The sequence below is a fragment of the Diachasmimorpha longicaudata genome, chromosome 15, assembly GCF_034640455.1.
Source record: "Diachasmimorpha longicaudata isolate KC_UGA_2023 chromosome 15, iyDiaLong2, whole genome shotgun sequence".
NCBI lineage: Eukaryota > Metazoa > Arthropoda > Insecta > Hymenoptera > Braconidae > Diachasmimorpha > Diachasmimorpha longicaudata.
This window is the reverse complement of record NC_087239.1, coordinates 4,628,065-4,653,174: the sequence shown is the minus strand read 5'-3', so window position 1 is coordinate 4,653,174 and position 25,110 is coordinate 4,628,065. Positions and strand designations below refer to the sequence as shown.

The following is a 25,110-nucleotide window of genomic DNA, read 5'->3' as shown; positions in this document are numbered from 1 at the left end:
ATTAAATTGCCAAATTTCAAATACGAGTCTTAAAAATGCGGCCACGAGGCCTTGACGAAATAGATAGTGACACGCGGACAAATTTCCCACTCAAAATTAAGGTAACATTTTTCTAATTCTAAATTTTTTTTTTTTGTAATCAATGCATGTTTACTGAATAAAGACGTCTCCACATTTACTTATTGAACTCCGTTTGATTCCCAGCGCATGCGTTTACCGTCTGCGAGACGCGTTATTCACATACCGCGAGAAATACACACGTAATAGTCATCTCGCGTCTGTGAGAGCGCGTGTTGACGAGATTGGACGAGTGGAGTGAACGTTCTACACATCTATCCAGGAGTTCCGCTACGCTACTGTCGTTTCAGTGACTGTCAGGCCGTCAAGAGCATACCGGAGGGCCCGAAGAAATTCACCGTGAGTTACCGTCAAGCTATTCATCTCGTGAGGGAGAGAAAGAGAGAATAAATTTTTTTCCATGTGTTTGTGGGTCCGCGAGAAGCGCGCGAGTTGGTCAATCAGATGCTGGATATTACTTAATCCGAATTGAGAAGCCCACGTCCCCCCACCCCTGAAAACTCTCGGCAAATTCCGGGGACAAAATGTGAGAATTTACAAGAGGATAGTAATTATAAAAAACGAGGCAATCAAGTGGATAAATAATTCTGGCAATGTCAGAGAAATGGGCGAGGTCCCGCGGATTCGCATTGACCGCAGGTGCCTGAAGCAACTCAAGGATCAGGCCAGTACCATTGAACGTCTATTCGGCGTACGTCTATCATTATCTTGCGATAATGATAATGACATTATACTGAGAGATAACGAACCACCGGATAATGATAGTGCCACATGGAATGAAAATCAAGTGCTCGTACCACTCGAGTTATCCACTACACTTTCCGGTTATTTTATCGGTGCCGACGTGGGAGGAGACAGTGGTGGGGATAAGGAGCACAATACATCATTGCCGGATGAAGCGAGATACAATGTACCATCTCTATCACCTGACGTCGTCGCCAGGGTTCAGGTGAGTTCAGAAAGTGCAACACTGCGATAATTTTCAATTACCCCAATTTATGTAGCCAAAAATCTCCTAATCATTTCCTTTTTATTTTCATAACAACAATTAGAATGGATCATTTATTTGATTAATTCATTTGCGAAGGCGGAAGGGGAAATAAAATGATGCTGAATGAATGAAAAAATTTATGCAAAGTGGATGAAATCGATAACCCACTTGTTATCCCGGTACCAGTGGGTTTATCTCCTGCTGACGCACGTAATACACATATGTATATGTATTACAATTGTACATAATTCCCGTCATTGGGTGAAGTTGCGCGGTACTGGGCAGGGGGTGGTGGTGGGGGGGGGGATAATAAAGTGTGCGCCTTTCCCATTCGAATAAAATGAGAGATGAAGAAGAGGTGGTGGCCTGGTGGATGGGGAAAGAGAGATCCGTGTCAACAAACCTGAATCTGGTACGGCCGCCTCTCATCCATTATAATCGCCTATTGGCTTATACCGATTAACCAATACAAATAAGAAAGGGGCGGCGGGAGGGGCCCGGGGGGGAGAGGGAGGAGGGAATTATTATTGCAGCGGCGCCGTGTTACTTGTTTCACTGCGCCACAATAATTCACGAAGCGCGTGGAACACGGATTCGGATCGTTATTATAATGTATAAACATTTGTCTGACCCTTATCTGTGGGTATTTATTAGCCTAATGAGGAGCGATTATCGTCAGTTGTTTGATTTAATTTGTGGATTAATTTTGTAATTTTTTTTTTCGGCTGATGTGTACGAGATTGTGTTCTGATATCTCTCGCGTTCGAGTACGTGTTCCATCAGATGGAACGATTTTTTTTTTGTCGGGGGAATTATTCAATCGAATGGGATATGATAATGCGAGGGGGAGGGGATTTAACACGATGAACTGATGAAAAGAGCGAGTGGCTGCGTCACAGGAATATAGATATAGTTAACTGTCCACGGTATGACGTACCCACGCGGTGACCTTTTCTAAACATCCGGGTAGGAGAGGAAAAAAAATTAATTTTGAAATGACTGATGAGCCTGGGCGCTTATCTCGGTAGATAAAGAATGAGCGAAGAATATCACGCGAAATTATCTGTAGGTGAGTGAGGTCTGAATTTCTTTGAATTAATTTGTCAATCGTATGGTCAATTTTTGGTGAATTAGATTTTTTAATGTCATGTGGTTAACATCATCTTCTGATTAATTTCAGCTCACGTCATGTGACAGATTAGATAACCACGATCAATGCTGAAATCAATGACTTGATGAATGATCCATTGGAAATTAAATGTGTTGATTTACGACATTCGTTGTGTCTCGTTACTCAAACTCTTTATCACCATAAAACCACGCTTCTCCAATAGATTACAATGTAGACAGGGGTGTGGTGCATTAAATGCAGGAGAGTGGTTGTTCTTCACGTCAATTGCCGTCATGTAAGGCCCAACTGCCACCTTTTAATCGAGGAAGTTTGACGGCGCACGTTCTATCGCCGCCTTAGAATAATCGTGACGCATTTTTTCACCTCTATCTCATCCATAAAACTGTTACGCTGTAATGGACATAACAGAGATAAAAATTAATTCGTGCAGGATAAACGACAATAACTCTTTGTACTCGACACAACGATAGGGAGAGAATCGAAAAAGTTGGATTGACTTCAGAAGAGAATTTCTCAATTTTTATCGAGTGATAAATTTGGAATTTAAATTTGAACTATTGCACATTTTTTCATTCGTTAAATAAAAAGAGAATTGTTAATCGTTTATACTGCGATAGAGAGGTAACGTGCCGAGTGTGGACTATTTCCCAGTCGATATATTCCAGTCAAGCGGAAATACGTTTGGCTATATTTATCGTGACACAACGGGGCACTCTTCACCTGTGCACTCGTACTCTGGTGATAGCATTCACGTCTGAATGTTCCAGTTATCAATGATGAAATGCATTCTATTTCCTCATCTCCATTGCATGAACGACCTCACGCAGAGACAATGTAATATGAATAATCCATAATATTACATGCACTCTTTAATCCGCGGGGTGAAGGGAGGGGGAGTGAAAATATATCATGTTCTGCACCGAGTTGAGGTGGAATTCAATGATAAGTGTTAAATTGTAATGTGAACGTGGGACGTGCGCCAGGGGAGAGTCGATCCCGTCAAAGTCGTGAATATCTTTCACCGGATGCATCGAGACGGTGTACGGCAGTCTCTGGGTCAAAATCAAGGATCCTGGATGGTGATCCTCACATGGAGAGAAAAATTATTTTAAAATTGTATCTTCAGTAATCCGCTGACCAAAACTATTCAATAAAAATTACGGAATAGTTATGAACTATTTCAATGAACGTTCTATAATTTTTCCTGAAAAATTATGGAACGTTCCATAATTTTTCCTGAAAAATTACTGAAAAATTGCATGACTGTTCGGTAATTTTTACTGGGTAATTTTTACTGGATAATTTTGCAAACAATTTTCCCCAATCCATCGATTATAGCTTCCACTAGGTATTGGATAAGCCTCGACTATTTTCTCCGCGAATTTTCCACTCAAAATATTTTCCTCTCGGTCAATGTTTTCTCTCTAATATAAATTAGTCGATTTTTACTTGCGTTTAATTTTCACTGCAATGAAGAGGTGAAACTGTTATGCACGCACGAGCTCGTGAGAGCGTACGATGCGGGCCACGGACGATACCACAAGCTGCATCCGGGATCAGTCTGACATTCAGGCACGTGCGTGTGTCATTTCGCAATTGAAAAACCACAAAATCATATCCCAATGACGTTAAAAAAAAGTACTGTTGAATTATCGTGTGCTTGCGAGCCTTTACGATGCACTACATTATTTTTTTATCATTCGCATTAAAATCCATCGAGTGCGCGGGTTATGGAATACGTTCCGCTTCGCTAAACGATATATTCTCATTAATTTTTCACCGTTTCCACCGGATTACTCGTTCACGCGTTCTCTTTGCCTCGTTGCATTCGAGTTATTCATTTTTGTTGTTTATACGTGGTGCAAATCTTATTCATGGTGCATTGAGCTGAAACCCACTGGTCTTAAAGCTCGACCGATGTGGTTAAGCTATCGTACCATGTGGACACTTGCAAATTGTTAGTTGACATCAGCATACATATTTCCGTTATTTATTATTGCCTTTGGAACTGTTGTTGGGAGAAAGTACTCCAGAATGGCGAACAAATTGCGCTGATATTTTTTACCTCAGGTGATAGCAAGTGAACTGCTCTGCAGGTTCTGTATTTTTATTTAAACAATTGGGGGGAGGAAAAATATTGGTAAATACAGTATATCAAAGGTATAGCAACATTTTTGTTGAGTGATCATTTAAAAAAATAAATAAATTTTCCTGGAACTCCGAATCGGCGTCTGAAAGACGTCATTCCAGTTGGCTGGAGACCTCTCTCGTGAGGTACCTTCCGGGCATTTTAACCGAGTACAGCGTGAATTATTTCTCCACCTCCAGAAGTTTTTTTAATTCCCCCTGCCGGTTTTTTTTTCGGCCACTCTGGTCGCCGATCTGCACGCTCCATGGGGCGACCAATGACCCCACGGGATTCAGAGAAATCCAAATGGATTCCGCGGATCAGCTGCTGGATAATAACCATCTGGGTTTTTCAGTTCGTTTCAGGGTTTCATTCAGTCTCATGTCATAGGAAGAATTATGATAATTTTAGGGAGTTAGCGAGATCATTGCTTTATCATTTATTCAATAATATTGAACATTAAAAAAAATACATATATCTATACATATGTAATTAGACAGAGAAATTTTTTTTTTAAATCACGCGACAGTTCCGCATTTTTTCCCTGAACGTTCCATATTTTTTCCTGAAAATTCACTGAACAAGTTCGTAATTAGAATTATTCGTGGGTTAGTTCAAATGTTTAAATTGTTTATTAATAATAAGGCACCTGGATTTTTTAATTCGTACAAAAAATACCGGATAAATCTTAAAATATGTATAGTGGGTATACAACACTTTCGACAGGTAAACTGATCAAATAAAATAACGAGTAATCGGAGGCGCGTCATCAACGGGTCTTTGACCGATGCGGACAGGTGGCATACACTGCTATTACACGTTATATACGTACTCGATTGTATTTCCACCTCTCAAATCACCCACCGGTACATTCCCGGCTGCAGCCTTCTCGGTGAATTTCAATAGATACTTTTCATCTCGTATTTTCCCCAACGACAGTCGCGGTACTGAAATATCGCCGAGGGGGAGAGATCCGGATGGTTCTCCCCAGCATTTACAGGGAGAACCCGGTTCCCCAGGTTCCACTGGCACTTGACAACCTCCTCCTCTATTTCGGCTCTTGCCCGAGGGCCTGGACACGGGGCCCAGGGGCCTCAGGGCCTCTAGACATAAGGTGGAAAAATCATCGGCGGGGAGAGGGGCGGGTGTGACGTTTGGCTGGCGCACGGTCCCCCAGACTTGGCCGACTTGTTAAGTTTCCATTCACTAGCCGACCGCCGCCGGCAACAAGTCTCTTGTACATACGCACATGTACGACAGTGTGTGTGTGTGTGTTTGTGTATTTTTTCACGTGTGTTAATCGTTAAACGTGTTGAGTTGAAGTTGTGTATGCCTGTATTTACGGTATGTATACCGTTCTGGCTCGTCTCCACCTCAGTCTTTTCGCCCCCACCACGCACCCCCTCCCCCTCCCCCCGCCCCACGTATACACGCAATCGAAAATTTCTCCTTTCTCTGGTGTCTTGATATTTCGTTTTTTAACCAACTCGTCATTCAGTCGAACGGTGAATCCGGGAGAATCGCATTTCCGTTTCACCCGGCGAACGCGCCACATCGGGACGATATCGCGAGTTGAATTTTTTTTTTTAATTGGAGGATGAGCACGTTAATTATGGAGGGATGAATGAGTTGGGAGAGTTTGTGGGGTACATTGTTTAATTATTGGAGTTTGGTTGGTTGAGCGGATTTTTGAAATTTCGGTGGTACGACGGACGGAGCATGACGGTTGCTGGAAAGGTAAGGGATATTGAGGCCTCGAATTATTCATTTGATTGTTGTTAATTATTGAAATATTTGGTATTGATCCGCGGAAAGTGGTGGTTCTGGAATTTTAGGGGAAATTTTGGGGAGTTTTTTCTCGTGGGGGTGGGGCGATGTTCACGTGGGGAGGGCTGGGGGATTTAGTATCGAGTGATGATTGCGCTGGATCCGGTTTGTCAGTCAAAAGTCAATTGTGAGACGATTAGCGATTATGGGGAGTGTCGTGGGGGGGAAATGTTATCTTCGATTTGTCGGAGGTTAATTAATGGAGTTGATTTATACGAAGGAATAGTTTTCCCGTTGAAAATAATTGTTTATGTCGGTTGTTGGAGTGTCTTGACACTTGAAAGTGGAGTTTTCACGCGACCCGGAAGTCCACAGTCAAGCTTGAACGGGCTTCAACCGCGAAAGGCATTGAGGGGCTTTCGCTCGGCATTTTTTTCTATTTTATTCAATTACCAATTGATTTGTCTGTCGCGGATCTCGATTAGAGTTCAGGGAAAAAAATGAACTCGATTTTACTGAAAGATCAATTTTGTTGCACCAGCAGGAGAAATCCTCGAATTCGCATGAGTTGTCAATGAAAATCTGAATATTAAAGCGTCGGAAGAATTCAGAATTTTCAATCAACGTAATCAAAGGTAAAATTTCGAAAAATTACCGTCAAAAATTTTGAACCCAGCGACTGTTAGGTGGCCCTTCCGCCATTGAGGGCCCGCACGAAGTTCCCTTCTACCTCGAGGTCAGACACGCGCTAAAGCCAGTTCCGGTATCGACGCCACCCGGATCTTCACGACCGTAACAACCGGGTATTAATGAACCCATGTATTTCTCGGTCATTAACGGTCACCCGTCTTCCCCGTCATAATAAATTAATACCCCAGGATCGATCGGGGGGGATGGTAACAATCCACCGATGAATTGAGTTATCCCGGTGTTGGGACTCAAAGAGACGTGATCACCTCTGGTGAAGTGTAGGAGTGACCTTCATGACACTTCCATCCTCGTTCCAACCGCACTTTTTGCCTTTCGCTCGTAAAATATTTGAGAATGGGAAAAAGGATATGAATAACTTTTGGGTGTCACGTCGTTATTTTTTTTCATCCTCCACGGAATAACGCAACAATTTTTTTTTCCTCGTTCTCCCAATACACCTGTGAAAAGGAGTACAAAGTATAACCGACCCTGATAGCTCGGTGTATACACACGGAGAAGTCCCGTCCCGCTACTTTCACCTGAATCCCCGCTAATGGCTACATCCGCCAACCTGAGAGAGCTATGCCCCATTTAAGATAATTTCACAGTGTCTTCCACCTCCTCTCCATAGATTTTTTACATTATTTTCCCAGGACAACTAAAAATACCGGATTATTTAAAATTTCCAGAGATATGTTGATTGCACTGTCCTGGGACGTGGGAGTGCGGGAACCGGTACAGAAGCCGAGGATTCGTCCTATGACAGCGATTACGAGGCGGAGGATTCGATCGGCTCGACAGTTGTCCACTCGCAATTGGAGTCACAGGTATCATCATCCACGCATTCGGACGTGTCCAGGACGACATCCGACACCCTGGCTGCGGAGTTTGCTGAGTACGTTACGGTACGAGGAGTCTCACCCACGCAGACTCCAGGTAGGACTTCATTTTTCCTCTGGAATTCACTGGCGAAGTGACTCGGATGACTCCATTTCGCTGCTGAATTACTCTCGAGCTACTTTTCCTCTCTAGCAATTAAACTTGATGAATCCTCTACCTTCCAGGCTACACCGCTCGTGTGGAGTTCGCTCTGAAGCTGGGATACACCGAGCGCCTCGTCCAGGTGGCTCTCCACAAACTGGGTCCTGATCCGGGACAAAACGAGCTTCTAGCTGAACTAATTCGCCTCGGTGCGAGCTCAGCTCGCTTCACAGACAGTCCAGAGGACCCGGACTACCTCACCGAAGTGGAAGCTCCTCCAGAAGAGGCTCGCCGACCATCAGAATCCCCCGGTGGTCTTCGGCCAGTTGTCATAGACGGCAGTAACGTGGCGATGAGCCACGGTAACAAAGAAATATTCTCTTGTCGTGGCATTCAAATCTGCGTCGACTGGTTTCGCTCCAGGGGCCACAAGGAGATAACAGTTTTCGTGCCGAAATGGCGAAAAGAGGCATCACGACCGGACAATCCAATTGCCGATCAGGAGATACTCGGTGAATTGGAAAGAGACAGACTTCTCGTCTTCACACCGTCGCGACTTGTCGGTGGTAAACGAATGGTGTGTTACGACGACAGATACATTCTACGACTAGCTGCTGAGCTCGATGGAATAGTCGTAAGCAACGATAACTACAGAGATCTGGCACAGGAAAGCCCGGAATTTCGTAAAGTCGTTGAGGAGAGAATTCTCATGTACAGTTTTGTCAACGATCGTTTCATGCCACCGGACGATCCTCTTGGCCGAAGTGGCCCAACTCTGGATAATTTTCTGAGGACAGGAGTGAGGAAGAACGATCCTGCCCCACCCTGTCCCTACGCCAAGAAATGCACATATGGAAATAAATGCAAATTTCGTCATCCTGAGAGGGGTCCACATCCCCAGAAATCAGTCACCGAGAGACTCGTCGAGCACGCACAGAGGCATCTGCAAGCCAGGGGACCGAGTTTGAGTCTTCCACTGTCGTCATCGAGCTCGAATGTTCACACCGGTCATCAGCCTCTCTGCAGAGCTAGATCTGCTGTTCCTCCGTCCATTAAATCATCCACATCCGTCCCCAAGAGTAGATCCGTTGAGAATGTCACGGATTCTGTGGCGGCATCGGTGTATGTCCAACAGTTGCCTGTGACAAGTGTTCAGGGGTATTCGGGGGCTGTGGGATTGCCAGCACCGAGGGTCAATAATCCTGAGCCAGAGCCGGCTAATATGCATAGGAAGCTGCAGCGACAGTTGACGCTTAATCCAGCCTGTGATCCGAGATTGTATCAGTTGAGGAGATATCATCAGCAGCCTCAGCATCCTGGGATACCTGCGGGGAGGAATATGCAGCACAGGCCGTTGGTCAGGCACGCCAGTAACGAGTCTTACGGGCTTTCAATGAAGTAAGTTTCTTTATTCTTTGGAAATTACCGAGGTCATGATTATTTCTACGAATTTATCCCTAAAATACTGATTTTTTTGTATCGAAATCCCTCGAAATTAATTGAAAAAATCAACACAATGTCATTATGAATTAATTCTCTTAGTTGGGATCCATCGGATCATCACAATCATCAGCACGTGATGCGCATTGCCTCAGCCCCGGACTCCTCCCGAGGCTGGCCTCCCCGAGGTGCAGGTCTGGCATTGCCACCAAGAAGTCAACGTCTAGGAACCTCAGAGCCTCAACTAAATCTCGTTCCATCGCCTTCGCTACCTAGTCTCCATCCCCCCTGGACAGCCTCGCAAACGCAGGACGCTAGACGTCGTCTCCACTACCACCTGGCCAACATCTTCCCCGAGGAGCAGGTCCAGACAGCGATGTCCCTCCACCCGCACGAGACAGATCCGCAAAAAATATGCGCAGCAATTCTCGCAATGTTCCCTAAACCCTAGGGGCACCCAGTCTTCTCCAGCAATTGCTGGTGTTCCACTTCCCCTGAGATATACCTCTTACGAATTAGTTACAATATCAATCGGACCAAACATTAAGCATCCGTCAGTCGCGGTGAACCAATAGAAAATTATTTAACTGATTGAAATAATGGGCCAGCTTATCACGACTATCAATACTATTTCTACCGATAATTATCGATTATTACTGCATCAATAATTGTAATGGTTTAATTATTATTTCACTGCGATTAAACACGGGCCTAAATGTGATAATGACGTTAAGGTATTAATGGTAAGAAAGCAACAGAATCTATGTTTTTTGTAACCATTTAGATCCATTGGATCTCATGGACTCACGCTCTCTGTGAGAGCACTTTTTACCCTTCCACATTTTGTTTTTCTTTTTCTAAGGAATCTTCAGTAATCCTAGAGCCGGTTTAAAATATACTATTTAAACGTAGAATCTTTTTTATTGTTGAAGGATCGTTATGCATTAGAAGTTTATTGATTATGGACGGAATGAAAAAAACATTATGTATCACGAAAATAATGTCCGTATCATTTATAACAGAAGTCAAATTTTGCCTCTGGTATTTTTAACCGGAAAAAATTGTTTTTCGTGATATGTGATCGCTTTTTTCTCGCAGTTTGTCGAGCGCAAGTTAACTCAGAAGAACGTTACACCTACTTATGCATGAACAAGGTCAGTTATATAGCCTCATGTACTTGATGGTCACGTGAATGTATGGGTACTTAGAAAAAATCTCATCGAGCTAATTTCGTTGACTAGCATTTCGCGATTGAGAATAATTATTTCCATAATGGAACTGATAATCAACAAACTCTACTCTCATTTTTTTTTTCTGTTCGACTGGTGTCAGATGAGGGCATTATCACGTTTGTGCGAAAAATCGAGGGTGGAAACCGAACGGCGTAATGATGGGACTCACATTGAGTCTTACTCAAGCGGTCAGTTTTCACTTATTCTCATATAGACTGCAATACTATGTATTGTATGATACAACATTGTAATTAGGTTGAGAGGCTTCCCGATGTTACGTATTAGAGAGCTATCAGTGTTTCCATCTTGTAGAGGGCACAGTAATAATTAAAATTGGTGATTATATTCAGAAATAAAATTTTATCGCCGTTGACGGACGATAATTGTTGGCTCTGCATCTCGCACAGATACACCAATGATACCCACAACAGAAATATCATATTATTACGTTAATATGTATGAAAATATTATATTATATATAAGAAATTTGTATCAATGTTATTGCCTATGAAATGTGAAATAAATGTTTTCTTTTCCAATCTTCTATGAAAGCGGCTTTTATTCGGAAAATTTGGAGTTTCATGACTTGACCTGCACTTACACTCGCGAATACAAATCATTTCATTCTCGCTAATGGAAAATAGAATATTAAGCATGTAAACAGTTCATTAGTCAACCCCCCAAAAATTTTCCAGTCATCATTTTAAAAATTCTCCGATTTGGCGACAAATTTCAAATTGTACCGCCGCACTCCAGTCGTTACAGCAGCGCTCTGCGGTCTAACCTCGTACTAACGTTGCATTGTGTTGTTGGCTGCGTCCGCGTCCCCCGCTGTGTCCCCGTGTTGTGCTATTCCCTGGATCGGCGTGATTGTCCGTCATCCTGACACGTTCACCTGAATACGAGTGAATCCGAAGAATGTCAGCATCATCCAGAGGGTAAACGATTGCCACCTGGATGACATCCGTCGCAGGGGTGGAATGTCAACTGCATCAAAACGGTAAAAATGTCGTCCCTGTTGTTATGATTATCGCGAAAAAAAAGTCTTATCAATAATTGCAAACACCGTCACTGCTCATTTGCAGGATATCTTTATTGCTATTTGGCTGGCGCAACAACGAATGCTCCATCAAGACGAAAAAGGCTCTGGGAGCCTTTCCACGGTGACATTGAGTATCAACAATGTCCAATGTGCAATTAAGCAGTACGGCGCTGCATCATACTGTAAGTGCAAGAAGCCAAAACCAAGTGAGCGCCTTTTACACACCTCTTACTTCGTTCGCTGGTAAGTTTTTACAAATAATCATAGTTTCTAGGTTAATATGCCCTTCCAGCTGTTATTCTAATCTCGTGTGAATTTTTTTTTTCAATTTTTCAAGAAATGTGGTATCAAATTTTCTTATGGGCATTATTCTCATCAATATTTGTCCACACAATTGCCGCAGCAATTTGTTTCGCAACGTTAAGAAAACATAAATATGGAAAGTAAGTGGATTATTAATAAGTTGGTAATTTTGTTAGACATTTAAATTAATTTAATTTAAATTAATTATTTGAGAATATTCGATTCCATTTCGAAGGTTAATTAATTAGTTTTTTTTTCATTTAAAAGATAGTTTAGTCAATTTTTAGTCAGCAATATCGTACAATCCTTTAAGTGATCCACTGACTCTTCTGTTCAGATTCTTCCCATTATTAATTTTAATAATGGGATTTCTACTGCCACTTACATCCGGCGTACTAAACTCAGCAACAGTTGCATTCGTCTATCGTGCATCGAGTTATCAAATGCCACCCCTGTACGCACTATTCTGGGGAATTGGACAAACGGTTTTGGCCGGTTGCATTGGCTTCACGAGGATATTAGCAACTTTATAAGCACCGCAACAATTCTGGTAAAACCAGGAGAAAATGAGAGGGCAAATAATATGGAACTGGTGCTCGTATTTGAATCAACAAAAGCACTACCTCCGCTGTGCATTCTTTTATGGCATTGACAACTCCTCAATTGATTTATAAATTTAGGGTAACGTGGATTATCTGTTCGTCGTAATTTGTAGATAGAAAAATCGGTTGATGCGGTATCACGGGATCCATCAAATATCATACCGAAACTCACTCGCGTCTTTCATGTGATTTGTGATTGTATCCAGTGATGACGTACATCACTTTATTTTTGTAATCACGATGCAGTCATTTTTTGCAGCTGTTTTTCGATATTTTCTGTTGAATAATTTTCCGGAAAATTTTCGAAAATTTACCAGCTTTCTTCTACTTTTATTCACTTGTAAATATCCAACGTAGTAATGTCGAGTATTTGCGACACTTTAATTCCATTCAAGATCATTATTTTAAGCTAGATTTATTCGTGCAAAAAATTAAAAAAAACGACGATTTTTTAGATCTATAAATCGTCAATTTTCGCACAAACTTGTTCCGAGATAAAATAGCCACAGTTGGATGATTCGTAGGATCATAGACGATGTTGGTAAATGGAGGACGAGAGGAACATCAGTGTATTGAGTCCGTACAATTGTACCATCCTTTTTACCTCATATTTGAGTCCACAATATTCGTAAAAGAGTTAATGTTAAGCAATGATCTGTTCTGTACATACTCGTATCCGTTCTCCACTAGGATAATGTGTATATAATCACCCATTATTCAATTATCGCGTTATATTTATGAATATTATACAATTAATCATCAGTAATTAATTTTTAAACGAGAAACAACGCGATGAAAGTGATTAATGGAGAGGTCAGTGTGGAGAATCGTTCTCTACTGGAGTAATAAAATCTTGTCTGAAAGAGGAATTCTCTGGTGGAAGCATCATTTCTTTAATTTTTGGTTTCTCTTCCCATTAATTTTTTTTAACGAGACATAAAAAAATTATTTTTCATCGAGCATTCCTTACGCTCCGAAAGGAGCTGCCCTTCCTTGTTAGATTTTTTATAAGTCTCTGGCAATAAATTCAGCACAAATTGAACTTCGCTCGATCATATCCCCGGTAAATTCTCCATTACGTACCTACACTTGCTAAAAAAAAAACCATCAACGCGCAAGCGCATTGCCAGCAGCAGTGGTATGGACCCAGTGAAAAAATCCTCCACTGTTCAGCGAAAATGTCCTGTCTGAAGGCACACGAGCAATATTTTCCGATTGCAAAGAACCGTGAGACGTGACGAAAAACATTGAAAGTCATTACCATCCAATCAATAATGTATTGATACTCTCGATCAATCCCCATTCTCTCGATTTGTCTCACTTTTACGGAGATATCGATTACATCGGTCCGGTGTTATGAGTATCATGACAATATATATCATTTGATACATAATGTCGATTTACCGAGGAAGTTAATAGACGGAATTAAAGTGACGAATGATCTGAAGAAAATACATCGATATTTGGGCATGTACTGAAAGTAAGTGACAATTTTTTAATTAGATGCGAGAAAAATTCAGACGTAACGAATTACGACCCCAGGGTAGAGCCAATCTAAATAATAATTTAATTTCACAGAGTGGCAATACATTTCAAGTAGAAATACATGCACGCAGGGGTCTAGAATTACTTTGTTTGTAAACAATATTCTCATGTTGATAATTACTGGTCAGTATTTGGTAGCTTACGGTTCTCGAATACTTGAGAAAATTTTTCAATTGTAGGTATTCCTGAGGAGAAACTCATCCGCTAGTAATTAAACCCGATTTTTACCATTGAGCCCCTCTTCGAGTGATATTCGCAGTACCATTCCCCAGAATGGAATTAAGAAGAGGATCTTTCATTAAAAAAATGATTCTCGTAATCTGTTTTCTGCTGATACTTTCCTGGATAATATTGAACGATACCTCATGTCTATTTGGAGGTATCACACGGAAAATCACGCTCCAGCGAATACAGCTCACCACATTCCAGGAAATTCATTTGAAGCGCACTATCGGGGAAATTAAAGTTGAGGAAATTCCACTCGATGAAGTGCTGAATGTTGAAGTTAATGTAACGAGTAAAGTTCAAGTCGTGCCTTTGTGGACTAATAACGATAGTTTGACGGACGGTATCGAGGTATCACCTAAATACAGAGTTTTGAAGCACCAGGGGCTCGTAGCCACTAGACAATTACCAAGTGCTCTGATTATTGGAGTGAAGAAAGGGGGTACGAGAGCGCTTTTGGAATTTTTGAGATTACATCCGGATATCAGAGCTGCGGGCTCGGAAGTTCATTTTTTCGATCATCATTATCCCAAGGGATTCCATTGGTATAGGTAAGAGTTGCCTAAACATTAATTCATCAATTTTTTAATCATTAATTTGGTTGGGAAAAAATTTTCTCGCGGATTAAAATAAAATCCGTCATCTGCAGTCAATTATCAGTTCTTAGGTAGTTTGTTTACGTCTTTAATTGTCCTATTGCCCCACTGCGCTGCTCATTTAATGTTCAATAGGCACCGAATGCCGCCAACTCTAGAAGGTCAAGTGACAATGGAAAAAACCCCTTCGTATTTCATAACAGCGGAAGCGCCGAGAAGAGTTCAGCTCATGAACCCGGGGACGAAATTAATTGTCGTCGTTCGGGATCCAGTGACGAGAGCAATCTCTGATTATACGCAGGTCAAGAGCAAACGTCCAAACCTCCCAAAATTTGAGGAGAGGGCCTTTGTCAATGGTTCACAAATTGTTGATACTAATTGGGCTCCACTGAGGATTGGAGTTTATTCCCGGTATCTCGAACGCTGGCTTCAGTATTTCCCCCTTTCCCAGCTACTCTTTGTATCTGGGGAGAGGCTGATTGCTGATCCAGTGTTTGAGATTACACGGGTTCAGGATTTTCTCGGATTGAAACGAGTGATTTCAGAGAAACATTTTTACTTCAATTCGACGAAGGGATTCCCTTGTTTGAAGAAGTCTGAGCGGAGCGCTGCTCCTCATTGTTTAGGTATTTTTGTACAGTTTTATTCGAATGTAGTTTTGGTTTAATTAGTATTAGACGTCTTATGTGAATTTTCGGGAGTTGATTAATATTTTTATGTTCACTTGAAGGAAAAACCAAAGGTCGAAGTCATCCCCACATCCAGCAAACAGCAATCGAACGACTGCGAGACTTCTACCGACCCTTCAATCAACGATTCTATCAGCTCACTGGCATAAATTTCGAGTGGACTTAATCGACGATCCAATTGATCCAATTTCCCGTAGAATTATTACTTTCTAAACATATCCTAGACTATCCAACGAGAGAGCAGTTTTTCCCTTATCCCCTTTATGAAAAAAAAAATTACAAGCTAAGTTTTTCATAGGTATTTCACGTGTTTGCAATCTAGTACTATCGATTCCGTTCAACAATCTCTGATTCGTCTCGAAAAGAACTTAAATATCATATCAGAAAATCTAATGAAAATTAATCAATGAGACGAGATGAAACTTGCACGCTTTTGCTCAATGACTACATGTACAAAATTATTGTAAATACCACAGAGAAGATGAAATTGTAAATAGCAACACAATGCGGATAAGTATTTGGTATCGTCGGGTTTGTTAACTCCAGTCGAGCCTAGCTATGTCACATAGACTGATGCATTTATTTACATAAACTATTGTAGTAATAAGTGTCAGTACACATCAAACAAGATGTAGTTTTTGGAAATATATATATTTCTGTCAACAGAACAAACGACATTATCTCTTAGCGTTCTACTAACTATTATCCATTGTTTCTATTTTTTTTACAAAATTATCACAGTATTTTCGGGTACGGAATGTATCTATGTATTTCTTATTCAGAAGAATCCATGTGTTAATTTCACTCGAGGCATTTTATCTGATTTATCAGACCCAGCGGATTCCACAGATCAATTGTCAACGTTTTCTAATTATCAGTAAATACAGGTCTTTTCTTCTCCGACATTAATTCCCCCTTTATTTTTCTTCCACATCCCTTTATTAATTTTATTTACTCAAAAAGAAATAGCATTGAATACTAGTTTTTAACAAATGCAAATATTATTAACTGAGGGAGTTCAAATGAAGTTGATTAATATCCGATTCTGGGGAAAAACATTGGGGAAGAAAATTCGAGTCCACAATAATTTACGCAATAGATAATCGATTAATGGGATTAATTATTTGTTCCCGCAAATGGGAATGTTGATGGGACGTTGAATGACGGAAACGTAAGACGTAAGACGAAGACAGTTAACAAAAATTGTGCTGTGCTATGTGTTAGTGAGAATTTCATGAATTTCACACGAATGATCGTAACGTTATTGGAAATGGATATGGCATTACAAGGACACGAAGGAAGGCGTTAATATTCTGCGACAACGTCCCCTACAAACGATACTGATATTTTCAAATAAATACTGCATGCGATAATGACAATCCTGTCATTACTTAATTAAATACTATTCATTAAAATTCCAATGAGTTTCAATTTTCCTCTCCACGATTAGTATGTCGATAGAATTTAGACAAATTAAATAGTTTATCGAATTTTTCCATGAGGCAGTAGGGTAACCAGACCAATCAGTAGACACTGACCTTTTTCTAGTACTTCCAGTATTTTCATTTTTGATTGCAAAAATTATGAGTTTAATCATACGATGATTTGCTAATTTTTATTTATGAGTTTTCCAGTGTCGACGGAAGAATGTGAAAAAAAAACATTCACCAGGACAAATAAACACTGTCTGTTCGATGACTATAATCGAAAAGAATGATTGTTCATTTTTCAATATGCACCAGGATGAATTTGTTTGAATAACCATTAAACATGGCCTTGCCTTGTCTTCTTCGTCATTTAACAATTAACTTCTTCATTGTTTCCCCTTCAAATATTTCTCATATTCAAAAGATTTACCATTTTTCAATCACCTGGAGAACCTCAGATTGTCCTCACCCGCCTATTGGTCTGTCTACCCTATTCTGCATCATCTCATGGAACAATTTGACATCCAATCTCTTATAAAATAAACCTATAATTATTCGTACTTTGTTCACAACTCTGACCAATACTATCGTAATGATGAATACTATTTACAAAATTTCTCGTCCACCACATTTTCCATAATTCATGCGCCATGTTTCGTCTGACTGAGGTATCCCCGGTCCTTCAGGAGATCGTCCAGAGCCTCTTGTGTATAATAAACAATTAAGTGGGACGGCTCTAGGCCCTCAAAAACGGCGTAAACAGAGGGCTTCAAGTTATAGAAAAATAGTGGCTGTCCCCGTGCAGCAAAGTCCGTTGTCAATGTTTCTATGACAGTTGCTGCTGTATAATCAGCACCGTAGACATGCGAACAATCAATAACCACTGGTGTCACTGAATTACCGATACAACGACTGTATTTTGTCACTAAATTTCTCACGTAATCCACCGAGGGAAATATCAGACAACGATCAGGGGTTAACATCAGGTACTCCACACCGCAACCGGTCTGAAATCATAAATAAATTATGAATTGTTGCTTCACCTTAACTAGGGAGACGGATGTTAACATTTTAATATTTACTTCATAATTTTTATTCCAAACGATCGAATCTTGGAGAATAACCCAAGAATAAATTGAACAATTACCATAAATTTTCAATTCAGCCCATAAATAACTATCAATATTCGCAAAAAATAGTATCAATGCCACCATAATCCTTGAACATCTATTGTTCTCATAGAAATAACCAGAACAACAACATCGTAAAGATCAATACTCACTCGTAATTTTTCTAAACAGATCTTCGGTCTCGCCGCGTGATACAGAATGAATAAAACATTGAGACCAATTCCAACGAGGATTCCTATCTCTAATTGGAGCACTAGGCATGCAACAAATGTAGCAATCCCTGGCACCAAGTCCGTTTCTGTTGAAATATAAAAACATAATAGTAATTATCTGAGATTATATCCACCACCTTCTTCTCGCATCAAAGAGTCTAATGACAAGTCTAGTGTAAGTCTACGGAAGAATTGCGCGATCTTTGTTTCAAGGTAATCCTGTTGAACTGTCACGAGAAATAGATTTTTTTTTTCGATATGCATTTGATATCTGAACGAAGAGCGCGTGACTATTACGACGTATACATTTTTTTCTGTTTCCGCGAGGTAAAATACCTTCATTTAATCTACATGTTTAATGATGAGGTCGTAAACCTTCTACATTCAGGAATAATTTCATGATATTGTATATAAACTGAGGTACAGTGATATTTTTATTGTGGGTATAAACAATTATGTTTTGAGGATGTGGCAGTGTTTTGGGAATTGTTTCCTCACAGACGAACTTCAGTCGAGTGATTTTGTAATGAATACAGCTCAAGTGAGACTGGACATTTGTAATTAATGGAAAAATCCCATTAATGAAAATAGTCGAATGCATAATAGGGGCTGTAAAACATAATGGGATGTCCTTAAAGATGACTATGTGAGTTAATTAATTATTCTCGCTTATTTTCACTCACTTTTTGTCCTCCACATGGGCTTTATCACCTTCACCTCAACCATAAAGATAACAGCGGCTATTATTATTGCTGCTAAGCATGCCTTCGGTATGTAGTAAAAATATGGAGTAAAAAACAGAAGTGCTAGAATAACCAGGATGCCTGTTGGAAAAATACCAAAATACAATGGATCATAAAGAGCACTATGAAAGTGTACCGAAAAACTATAAAAATTAAGATAAGAATTTTCTATTATCGGTGATTGTAATGATTTACCTGTGTAAAGTCCACCGAGCGGTGTTCTAACGCCGGAGGCATTATTAACAGCACTTCTACTCAATGACCCACTACCTGGGAATGCCTGAACAAATGAGCTACCGATGTTTGCCATGCCAATGGCTATCAATTCCTGAGTTGCGTCGACAGGTCGTCCATTACCTGAATTTATGATTGATGAGTATAATTGCGACTAATTGAAACAAATATTAATGTAGTTTCCGTCTAAAATTTTTATTTTTTATTACCTCAAATTAAGTCTTTTGGAATTCAGTAGCGAAGTCGAGTTTTTGAGTTCTATCTTGAAATCTAAGGGAGATAACGAATTTGTTGTCGAGACAAGTATTGTGGTACGTCATTCGGTCCACAAAATAGGTCATGATAAAAAATTCGCTATCTTCCGTAGATTTCCAGATATTCATTAAAAAACCGATCGATAATCAGGAGTGACATTCCGGCTGGGGACTTCGCTACCGAATTTATTTATGCAAAAAATAAGTCTGAATAATACTTAGTGGTAATGTGAGTTAATCAATGAGAAGATTTACCGAAAGCCTTGCAAATGGCCACGTCCTCCATTAGGGCAATCAGTGGGAGAACGAATAATCCGCTGCCCAGATTTGAGCACATGTCGAAGAATGACACAGTTGTATTGTCTTCCCTGGTGTAGCTGAATGGTGGTAATTGAACATTTGGCATTCCACTGGGTAAATTACCTGGGATAAAGCCCGCACATTCGTCAAATTGAATTTTAAATGTTCTCATTAAATTATCATTATCGAATTGGCACTCACGAATTAATTTAAACGGTGGATCTGGTGAGAACCAGTAGCCCAAGAGTCCACATCCAATTACCAGAATGGCATTTCGGGAGGTACCAGTCAGCCACGTTATTTTAGTTAATATCCTGTGACGAGGCGTCCGTAATTCATCCTCTGCTGGGCCAAACTGCACCGATGCGACCACCTGGTGATAAAAAATCCGAGGTAAATACGAGGATAAAACGAATAAGAAAAATCCACCGATGATAAAACACTAATTACTCTCAGAACTAGAAGAAGTACGATGCAACAAATACCGAGCACCGAATCCCATACTTCCGTGTCATGAATATTCTCCACGACACTCTTCCACAGTTGAATAAATGTCGCTCCTTTGGCAGAAATTCCGAGAATATCTTTAATCTGCGTGCTGACGATGATGAATGCGACAGCCGAGGTAAATCCCGAGCTGACTGGTCCAGACACAAAGTCGATGAGGAATCCTGCATCGACAAATGTTAAGAAGAAAAAAAATAATAGACAGTCAAGGCCAATCGTCCAGTGTTTCACGTGCAAAATAATAATGCTAATATTTTTAAAACTACGAAGCCCAAGCTTCCCACATCCTGGTAATCTAGTGATCTTTCCCAGTGAATTTATGCACAACTCCAGACTGTTCATAAATTAGCGCAGAATGCAAACTGGTTCTACTGGCGCGTGATTTTTTATAATCGATATTCAAAGTGATTTACCCAGGCCAAATATGCCCATGAATAGTTGGACGACTCCGCACACAAAGCAGAGAAGTATAGCGTGAAGAACTTTTTCTTCGAGTTGTGCGACTGCCTGATACGTCAGCAGGGAGACTATGGCGGTGGGACCGAAGGGTATGTCCTTGCAGGAGCCGAAGATAATGTAGATGAAGCAGCCCAGGAAGCTGCCGTACAGGCCGTACTATAAATAAAGCTTTTACAACAATAGCCCATAATATTTAACGTTTTTATGTTCAATTTAATTCGGATAATTAGCTATTATTCGCGAAAATGAGCCTCAAAGGCACCGTAATTTTGTAATGAAATGCGTGAGAATGGAAATGCTGTGAACTTTATGGTATAATAATGTTAATTGTTAATTACTTGGGGTGGTAATCCCGCGACGTGGGAATAGGCCAACGATTGGGGTATCACAGTGAGCCCAACTGTTATTCCAGCAACAATATCACCGACTGCATCGGCTCCATTGTACTTCGGCAACCACTTCAGGACTGGTAGCCTCTTGTAGAGCATCTTCCTCGTGCAGACGGATCTGATACGCTGGCCAGCGTACTGGAAGGCTGATTTGAAGACACTGTCTTTGTGTTTGACCTCGTCATCACCTGGTTCCTCGACCACTGTTTTTTGGGAATAATTTTACGGTGTGAAACATCAATGTCTACAATCAAAATTTTTCTCTGAGCTTACAAAAGCTTAAAATATTATATAATCTGATAAAAAGATTATGTATTTCCTTGTGCTTATTAATTTAAAAAAATTTAAAAACATTTAAATTGACTGATTCAGTCGGTTTTAATTTAATTTAAGTCTAAGCTAGAGGATTATACTCACTTTTTGGATATCCTCATTGTGTGCCAAAAATAAATTCAGTAACATTGAAAAATTAATCAAACAGGCGCGTTTCCACGTAAATTAAACTGTGAAAGGGTCGGAAGGACAAGTGATAGATTATTCAGACTAAAAACTTACAGATAAAATTGAAGGAGCCCTGTATCTCTGAATGTCGTTCATCGTTGGAATTTCTCACCACGTGTGTTGTATTTGAGTTATGAGGATCAAGATTTTCATGTGAATTTTGCATTCCCTGATTTACGTAACCACTGATCGGCTTGTCATTCATGTTATCAACATTCTTGCCGTTCCGCATTTTTAACGAATGTCTTCACCTCTAACGCCTTCCGCACACTTTTTCCTGCCAATTCGCGCTGTTGTGATTGATTTTACATCCCTTCACCTGAAAAAAAAATAGTTGCGTGGAGAATTGGTAATTTTGATGGAGGAAAGTCACGTTTATGTATCACACTGTTTACGTAGTATATTGGCCAACGACAGTGTTGGAGTCGGAATTCATTAATAATCTGGAACCGACGTGGGAAATCCGTGTGTGGGTAATCCCAATGAAATGTACAAAAAAATTTATAAAAAGTTGTAACCACAGATTGCGGAAAAATGTGGTTTTTTTTTTATTGTTGAATTTTATTTTTCCATCATTCCGGGAAATATCGTCGATAAATCGCCGAAAGTTAAGTTATCCGCCAATGATTTGCAAAGGCCCTAGGGTATTTCATATATAAAAAATAATAATAATATATAGTAAAGGCCAATTGATTTTTAAAAAATATATTGGATCAATATAAAATATAAATTAATATTTTACACGATTTTTATATAAATCAGGGCAACTTTGTACGCTAATTTTTTCCGTATTAATTGAGTCTTATTCAATCAATTTGCCACGTGACTAAAACATTCATCAATCAATTATGCGCTCGCTCCTGTGAGGTATGCCACAGCTACACTTGCAATTGCAGGTGCAACACGATTGTTACCGTTGATAGTAGTGAACAGACTGCAGGCACGTGATGCACTATGCATTTCCGTGCATTGGTCTGGTAATCAACGTTTTTCAAGACTTTCTCGTTCCCCTTTCATCTACAACCGTTAATGAACCAGTAAATGATAATCATTGAAATTATTCTTCTATTTGTGATAGTAGAGGTGAGCGGAATGGAACAGTCCCCTCTCCAGAACGATTTTCCATTTTTTTAGAAACTCATTCTGATGTTTTTTCGATGATTCGAATTAAAAAATGTTAAATAAAAAATTTCCTGCTGTTGATAACCACAGGTTTGAGCATTTTCGCATAACTCACGGGGCCGATGGTGATAATTGCTGCCACGTGGCAATTAAAAACGTCAGTGATTGAAAAAAAAATCGAAATTCATTTTTCACAGGTCAATCCCATCAAAGCCATCAAAAAATAAATGACTCATGTTTGGTAATCTTCAACAAACATCTCAATTTAATGCCTCGAAGATCATACAATAGACGCAAATATTATCAGTTCCGTTGATTACATATTTATCAACAGCACGTGACTGGGAAAATGAAGCGTTATCTTAAAGGCAATAACGTGGAGGAAAGGGACGATAATTCGTCGAGTAAATCCGTTCTTTCTACCGAATCTTAGTCAAATTTGTAGACAGACTTTATTGACAAGTCAGTAGCAAAATGTTAAGCGGTTCTCATTAATCAGAATTTTTTAATGACCATTTTTTCCGAGAATCGGAGAGCGTTTGGGAATTTTCACGGTATATTTGTCATCTTTGTCTGGACGACGAATTAGAACCGCGTTTTCAGTTATTTGAAAAATACATAAAGCTGATTACGTGAGTAGTGAATATATCGAGGGGAGCCCTACATATACCGGGAAGAATCTCCATGTATTTCTTTACGCAATGATCATTTTGTTTCGTAACTTTCAAATTTTATGTTACTCCATTTGCAGAAGATTCAATAAGAAGGGATCCTGCATCGCCACCGGGAAATCTATTGTCTTCCGACGTCAATGTGGAGCATTAAATCGAATGCACTTGAGTAGGACAACAGAGAAAATTTAGTAATTTTTTCTAATGTGAGAACTACATTTTCCAAACGAAATTGCACGCGAAAAAAATTAAGAAAAAGTCGACATTCCACGATTAGTTTCCTAAAAATTAATGACCCGTCTTATGACTCACTACTGTCGAGGACACGTCATTACCTAATTAACCCCGGCCATTGACAATTTTCACGGAATGAAACGCAGAAGGGATTCCCCAGTTTCTTGAAAATTGAGGGTTCGATAATTTTTTCTCGATCGCAGAATAAATCGGGAATTTTAAATTGCGAGATTTTACGTCTTCGGGGAAAATGGCTCTTTCCATTTGTCGTCAATAAAAATGACCTGAAAATTTTCTCATCGCCCATTACGTACATTCTTCCGGAATTTTTCCTCAATATTTTCCCTCGTACGAATGTATATGCATCGACAAGTCACATGCTTTGTTCATTCGGTTTAAACACAAATGAAGAAATCGATAAAACAATCGGTGATAACAAGCGGACAATTAAATTCACTTGTGCCAATGGTGAATCGTCGTTATTGATTATTTATTATGCGTTTAAATATTACACAATGATCGTCGAATAACCAATCGCCTGTGTTCGAATAAATTATGGAAAAATGAATAAGTCCATTTTTTTACATAAAAAATAGTCTGTTAATAGTCCCCAACATCAGCGAATGACGTTGTCACATCGAAAAAGGAAAAATTATTCACCGACTATTTACACATTCTAAATGCAGGAAGTGGTCAAATACCCCACGATATACTAAATCATTCAACATAAAAATATTTAACAATCGCAGAAACTCTGAACTCCGAATTTATTATCGTAATTTTCACGAAAGGCGAACCTGAGCCGAGTGATGCTACTCGATAATGGGTCAGCCGGTTTGATAGAAATTGTCTGGCATTATTGATGCCTATGAATCACCGATTTCTGTCGGTCAAATACTTATCAATCGCTTCAGTCGAAGTGGCAAATGGAGACTAGAATCGATGAATATCTCAATTAAAAAAGCGCGAAATTTTCCTACGAAAACCAACTCATTGATTTTTTCCCCTATTTTTTTGTGACTTCAATCAAAGATAATCTTCATAATCACCTCCAGTATTACTCTTATATTCCTGGACTCCTGAAGGTTTCTCTCGTTTCCTCCTCTGAGTAATACATCAGTTCAATTGAATCTCGGTATATTAAAAATATATAATTAATCTCGATCTAATACCGTCGATCTGCAGCAGCAGCAGCACTTTGGATTTTTAAATAAATAAATCACACGCAGGTCCGACGGACACAAATCACAAGTTGCAATCGTTAAAAATTAGTCGATCGTTCGAGGGAGAATTGAAAAAAAAACTGAATCGATGTGAATCTGAGGAGCGCGTTTATAAATGCCCCGAGTCGTATTCACAAATGTGTTTTCCGTGTGTATCACGCGGTCTGACTTCCCCTTCTCAGCCTCGCCCTTCTCCACAAATTTTTTTTTTCCCCCTGTTACCCGCACACGATTCTACGTCACTCGTGAGCAAACCAATCGGG

At 39.9% G+C, this 25,110-nt stretch overlaps 4 protein-coding genes across 8 annotated transcripts; 3 read left to right on the top strand and 1 right to left on the bottom strand.

The window, feature by feature from the left end:
- Window positions 1–46: 46 nt before the first annotated feature.
- Window positions 47–10,990, top strand: LOC135169418 (probable ribonuclease ZC3H12D). Of its 3 annotated transcripts, XM_064134436.1 has the most exons (5): window positions 47–417; window positions 503–1,027; window positions 7,476–7,722; window positions 7,851–9,165; window positions 9,310–10,990. In XM_064134436.1, the coding sequence occupies exons 2-5, from the start codon at window positions 683–685 to the stop codon at window positions 9,656–9,658; spliced, it is 2,256 nt and encodes a 751-aa protein (XP_063990506.1). In that variant the 5' UTR covers window positions 47–417; window positions 503–682; the 3' UTR covers window positions 9,659–10,990. The 3 variants fall into 3 exon arrangements, with proteins under 3 accessions (XP_063990506.1, XP_063990508.1, XP_063990507.1); XM_064134438.1 differs by lacking the exons at window positions 47–417; window positions 503–1,027 and adding an exon at window positions 4,875–5,673; XM_064134437.1 differs by lacking the exons at window positions 47–417; window positions 503–1,027 and adding an exon at window positions 5,773–6,066.
- Window positions 10,991–11,244: 254 nt separating this feature from the next.
- On the top strand, window positions 11,245–13,255 carry LOC135169439 (transmembrane protein 170B). Its single transcript, XM_064134473.1, has 4 exons — window positions 11,245–11,439; window positions 11,525–11,724; window positions 11,819–11,924; window positions 12,122–13,255. Exons 2-4 carry the CDS (start codon window positions 11,622–11,624, stop codon window positions 12,315–12,317), a joined length of 405 nt encoding a protein of 134 aa, XP_063990543.1. The 5' UTR covers window positions 11,245–11,439; window positions 11,525–11,621; the 3' UTR covers window positions 12,318–13,255.
- Window positions 13,256–13,407: 152 nt separating this feature from the next.
- Window positions 13,408–17,824, top strand: LOC135169427 (heparan sulfate glucosamine 3-O-sulfotransferase 6). Of its 2 annotated transcripts, XM_064134453.1 has the most exons (5): window positions 13,408–13,866; window positions 13,965–14,054; window positions 14,111–14,707; window positions 14,888–15,378; window positions 15,483–17,824. In XM_064134453.1, exons 3-5 carry the CDS (start codon window positions 14,205–14,207, stop codon window positions 15,605–15,607), a joined length of 1,119 nt encoding a protein of 372 aa, XP_063990523.1. In that variant the 5' UTR covers window positions 13,408–13,866; window positions 13,965–14,054; window positions 14,111–14,204; the 3' UTR covers window positions 15,608–17,824. The 2 variants fall into 2 exon arrangements, with proteins under 2 accessions (XP_063990523.1, XP_063990522.1); XM_064134452.1 differs by lacking the exon at window positions 13,965–14,054.
- On the bottom strand, window positions 15,481–24,993 carry LOC135169420 (sodium-independent sulfate anion transporter-like). 2 transcript variants are annotated; one of them, XM_064134440.1, is made up of 11 exons: window positions 24,674–24,992; window positions 21,652–21,916; window positions 21,046–21,299; window positions 20,662–20,863; window positions 20,192–20,412; window positions 19,943–20,114; window positions 19,697–19,864; window positions 19,149–19,310; window positions 18,894–19,034; window positions 18,151–18,296; window positions 15,481–17,875 (listed from the first exon to the last, which is right to left on the bottom strand). In XM_064134440.1, exons 2-11 carry the CDS (start codon window positions 21,827–21,829, stop codon window positions 17,510–17,512), a joined length of 2,010 nt encoding a protein of 669 aa, XP_063990510.1. In that variant the 5' UTR covers window positions 21,830–21,916; window positions 24,674–24,992; the 3' UTR covers window positions 15,481–17,509. The 2 variants fall into 2 exon arrangements, with proteins under 2 accessions (XP_063990510.1, XP_063990509.1); XM_064134439.1 differs by having other exon boundaries at window positions 19,697–20,114; window positions 24,674–24,993.
- Between the last annotated feature and the right edge of the window lie 117 nt (window positions 24,994–25,110).

Coding starts and splice junctions, on each gene's coding strand:
- LOC135169418 (XM_064134436.1), top strand. CDS start 683: ATGGGCGAGGTCCCGCGGATTCGCATTGACCGCAGGTGCCTGAAGCAA. Junction 1,028..7,475: donor ACGTCGTCGCCAGGGTTCAG/GTGAGTTCAGAA, acceptor TAAAATTTCCAG/AGATATGTTGATTGCACTGT. Junction 7,723..7,850: donor CTCACCCACGCAGACTCCAG/GTAGGACTTCAT, acceptor TCTACCTTCCAG/GCTACACCGCTCGTGTGGAG.
- LOC135169439 (XM_064134473.1), top strand. CDS start 11,622: ATGTCCAATGTGCAATTAAGCAGTACGGCGCTGCATCATACTGTAAGT. Junction 11,725..11,818: donor ACCTCTTACTTCGTTCGCTG/GTAAGTTTTTAC, acceptor CAATTTTTCAAG/AAATGTGGTATCAAATTTTC. Junction 11,925..12,121: donor AGAAAACATAAATATGGAAA/GTAAGTGGATTA, acceptor TCTTCTGTTCAG/ATTCTTCCCATTATTAATTT.
- LOC135169427 (XM_064134452.1), top strand. CDS start 14,205: ATGGAATTAAGAAGAGGATCTTTCATTAAAAAAATGATTCTCGTAATC. Junction 14,708..14,887: donor AAGGGATTCCATTGGTATAG/GTAAGAGTTGCC, acceptor AATGTTCAATAG/GCACCGAATGCCGCCAACTC. Junction 15,379..15,482: donor CGCTGCTCCTCATTGTTTAG/GTATTTTTGTAC, acceptor GTTCACTTGAAG/GAAAAACCAAAGGTCGAAGT.
- LOC135169420 (XM_064134439.1), bottom strand. CDS start 21,829: ATGCGGAACGGCAAGAATGTTGATAACATGAATGACAAGCCGATCAGT. Junction 21,300..21,651: donor GGGCTCCTTCAATTTTATCT/GTAAGTTTTTAG, acceptor CCCAAAAAACAG/TGGTCGAGGAACCAGGTGAT. Junction 20,864..21,045: donor TCGCGGGATTACCACCCCAA/GTAATTAACAAT, acceptor CTTTATTTATAG/TACGGCCTGTACGGCAGCTT.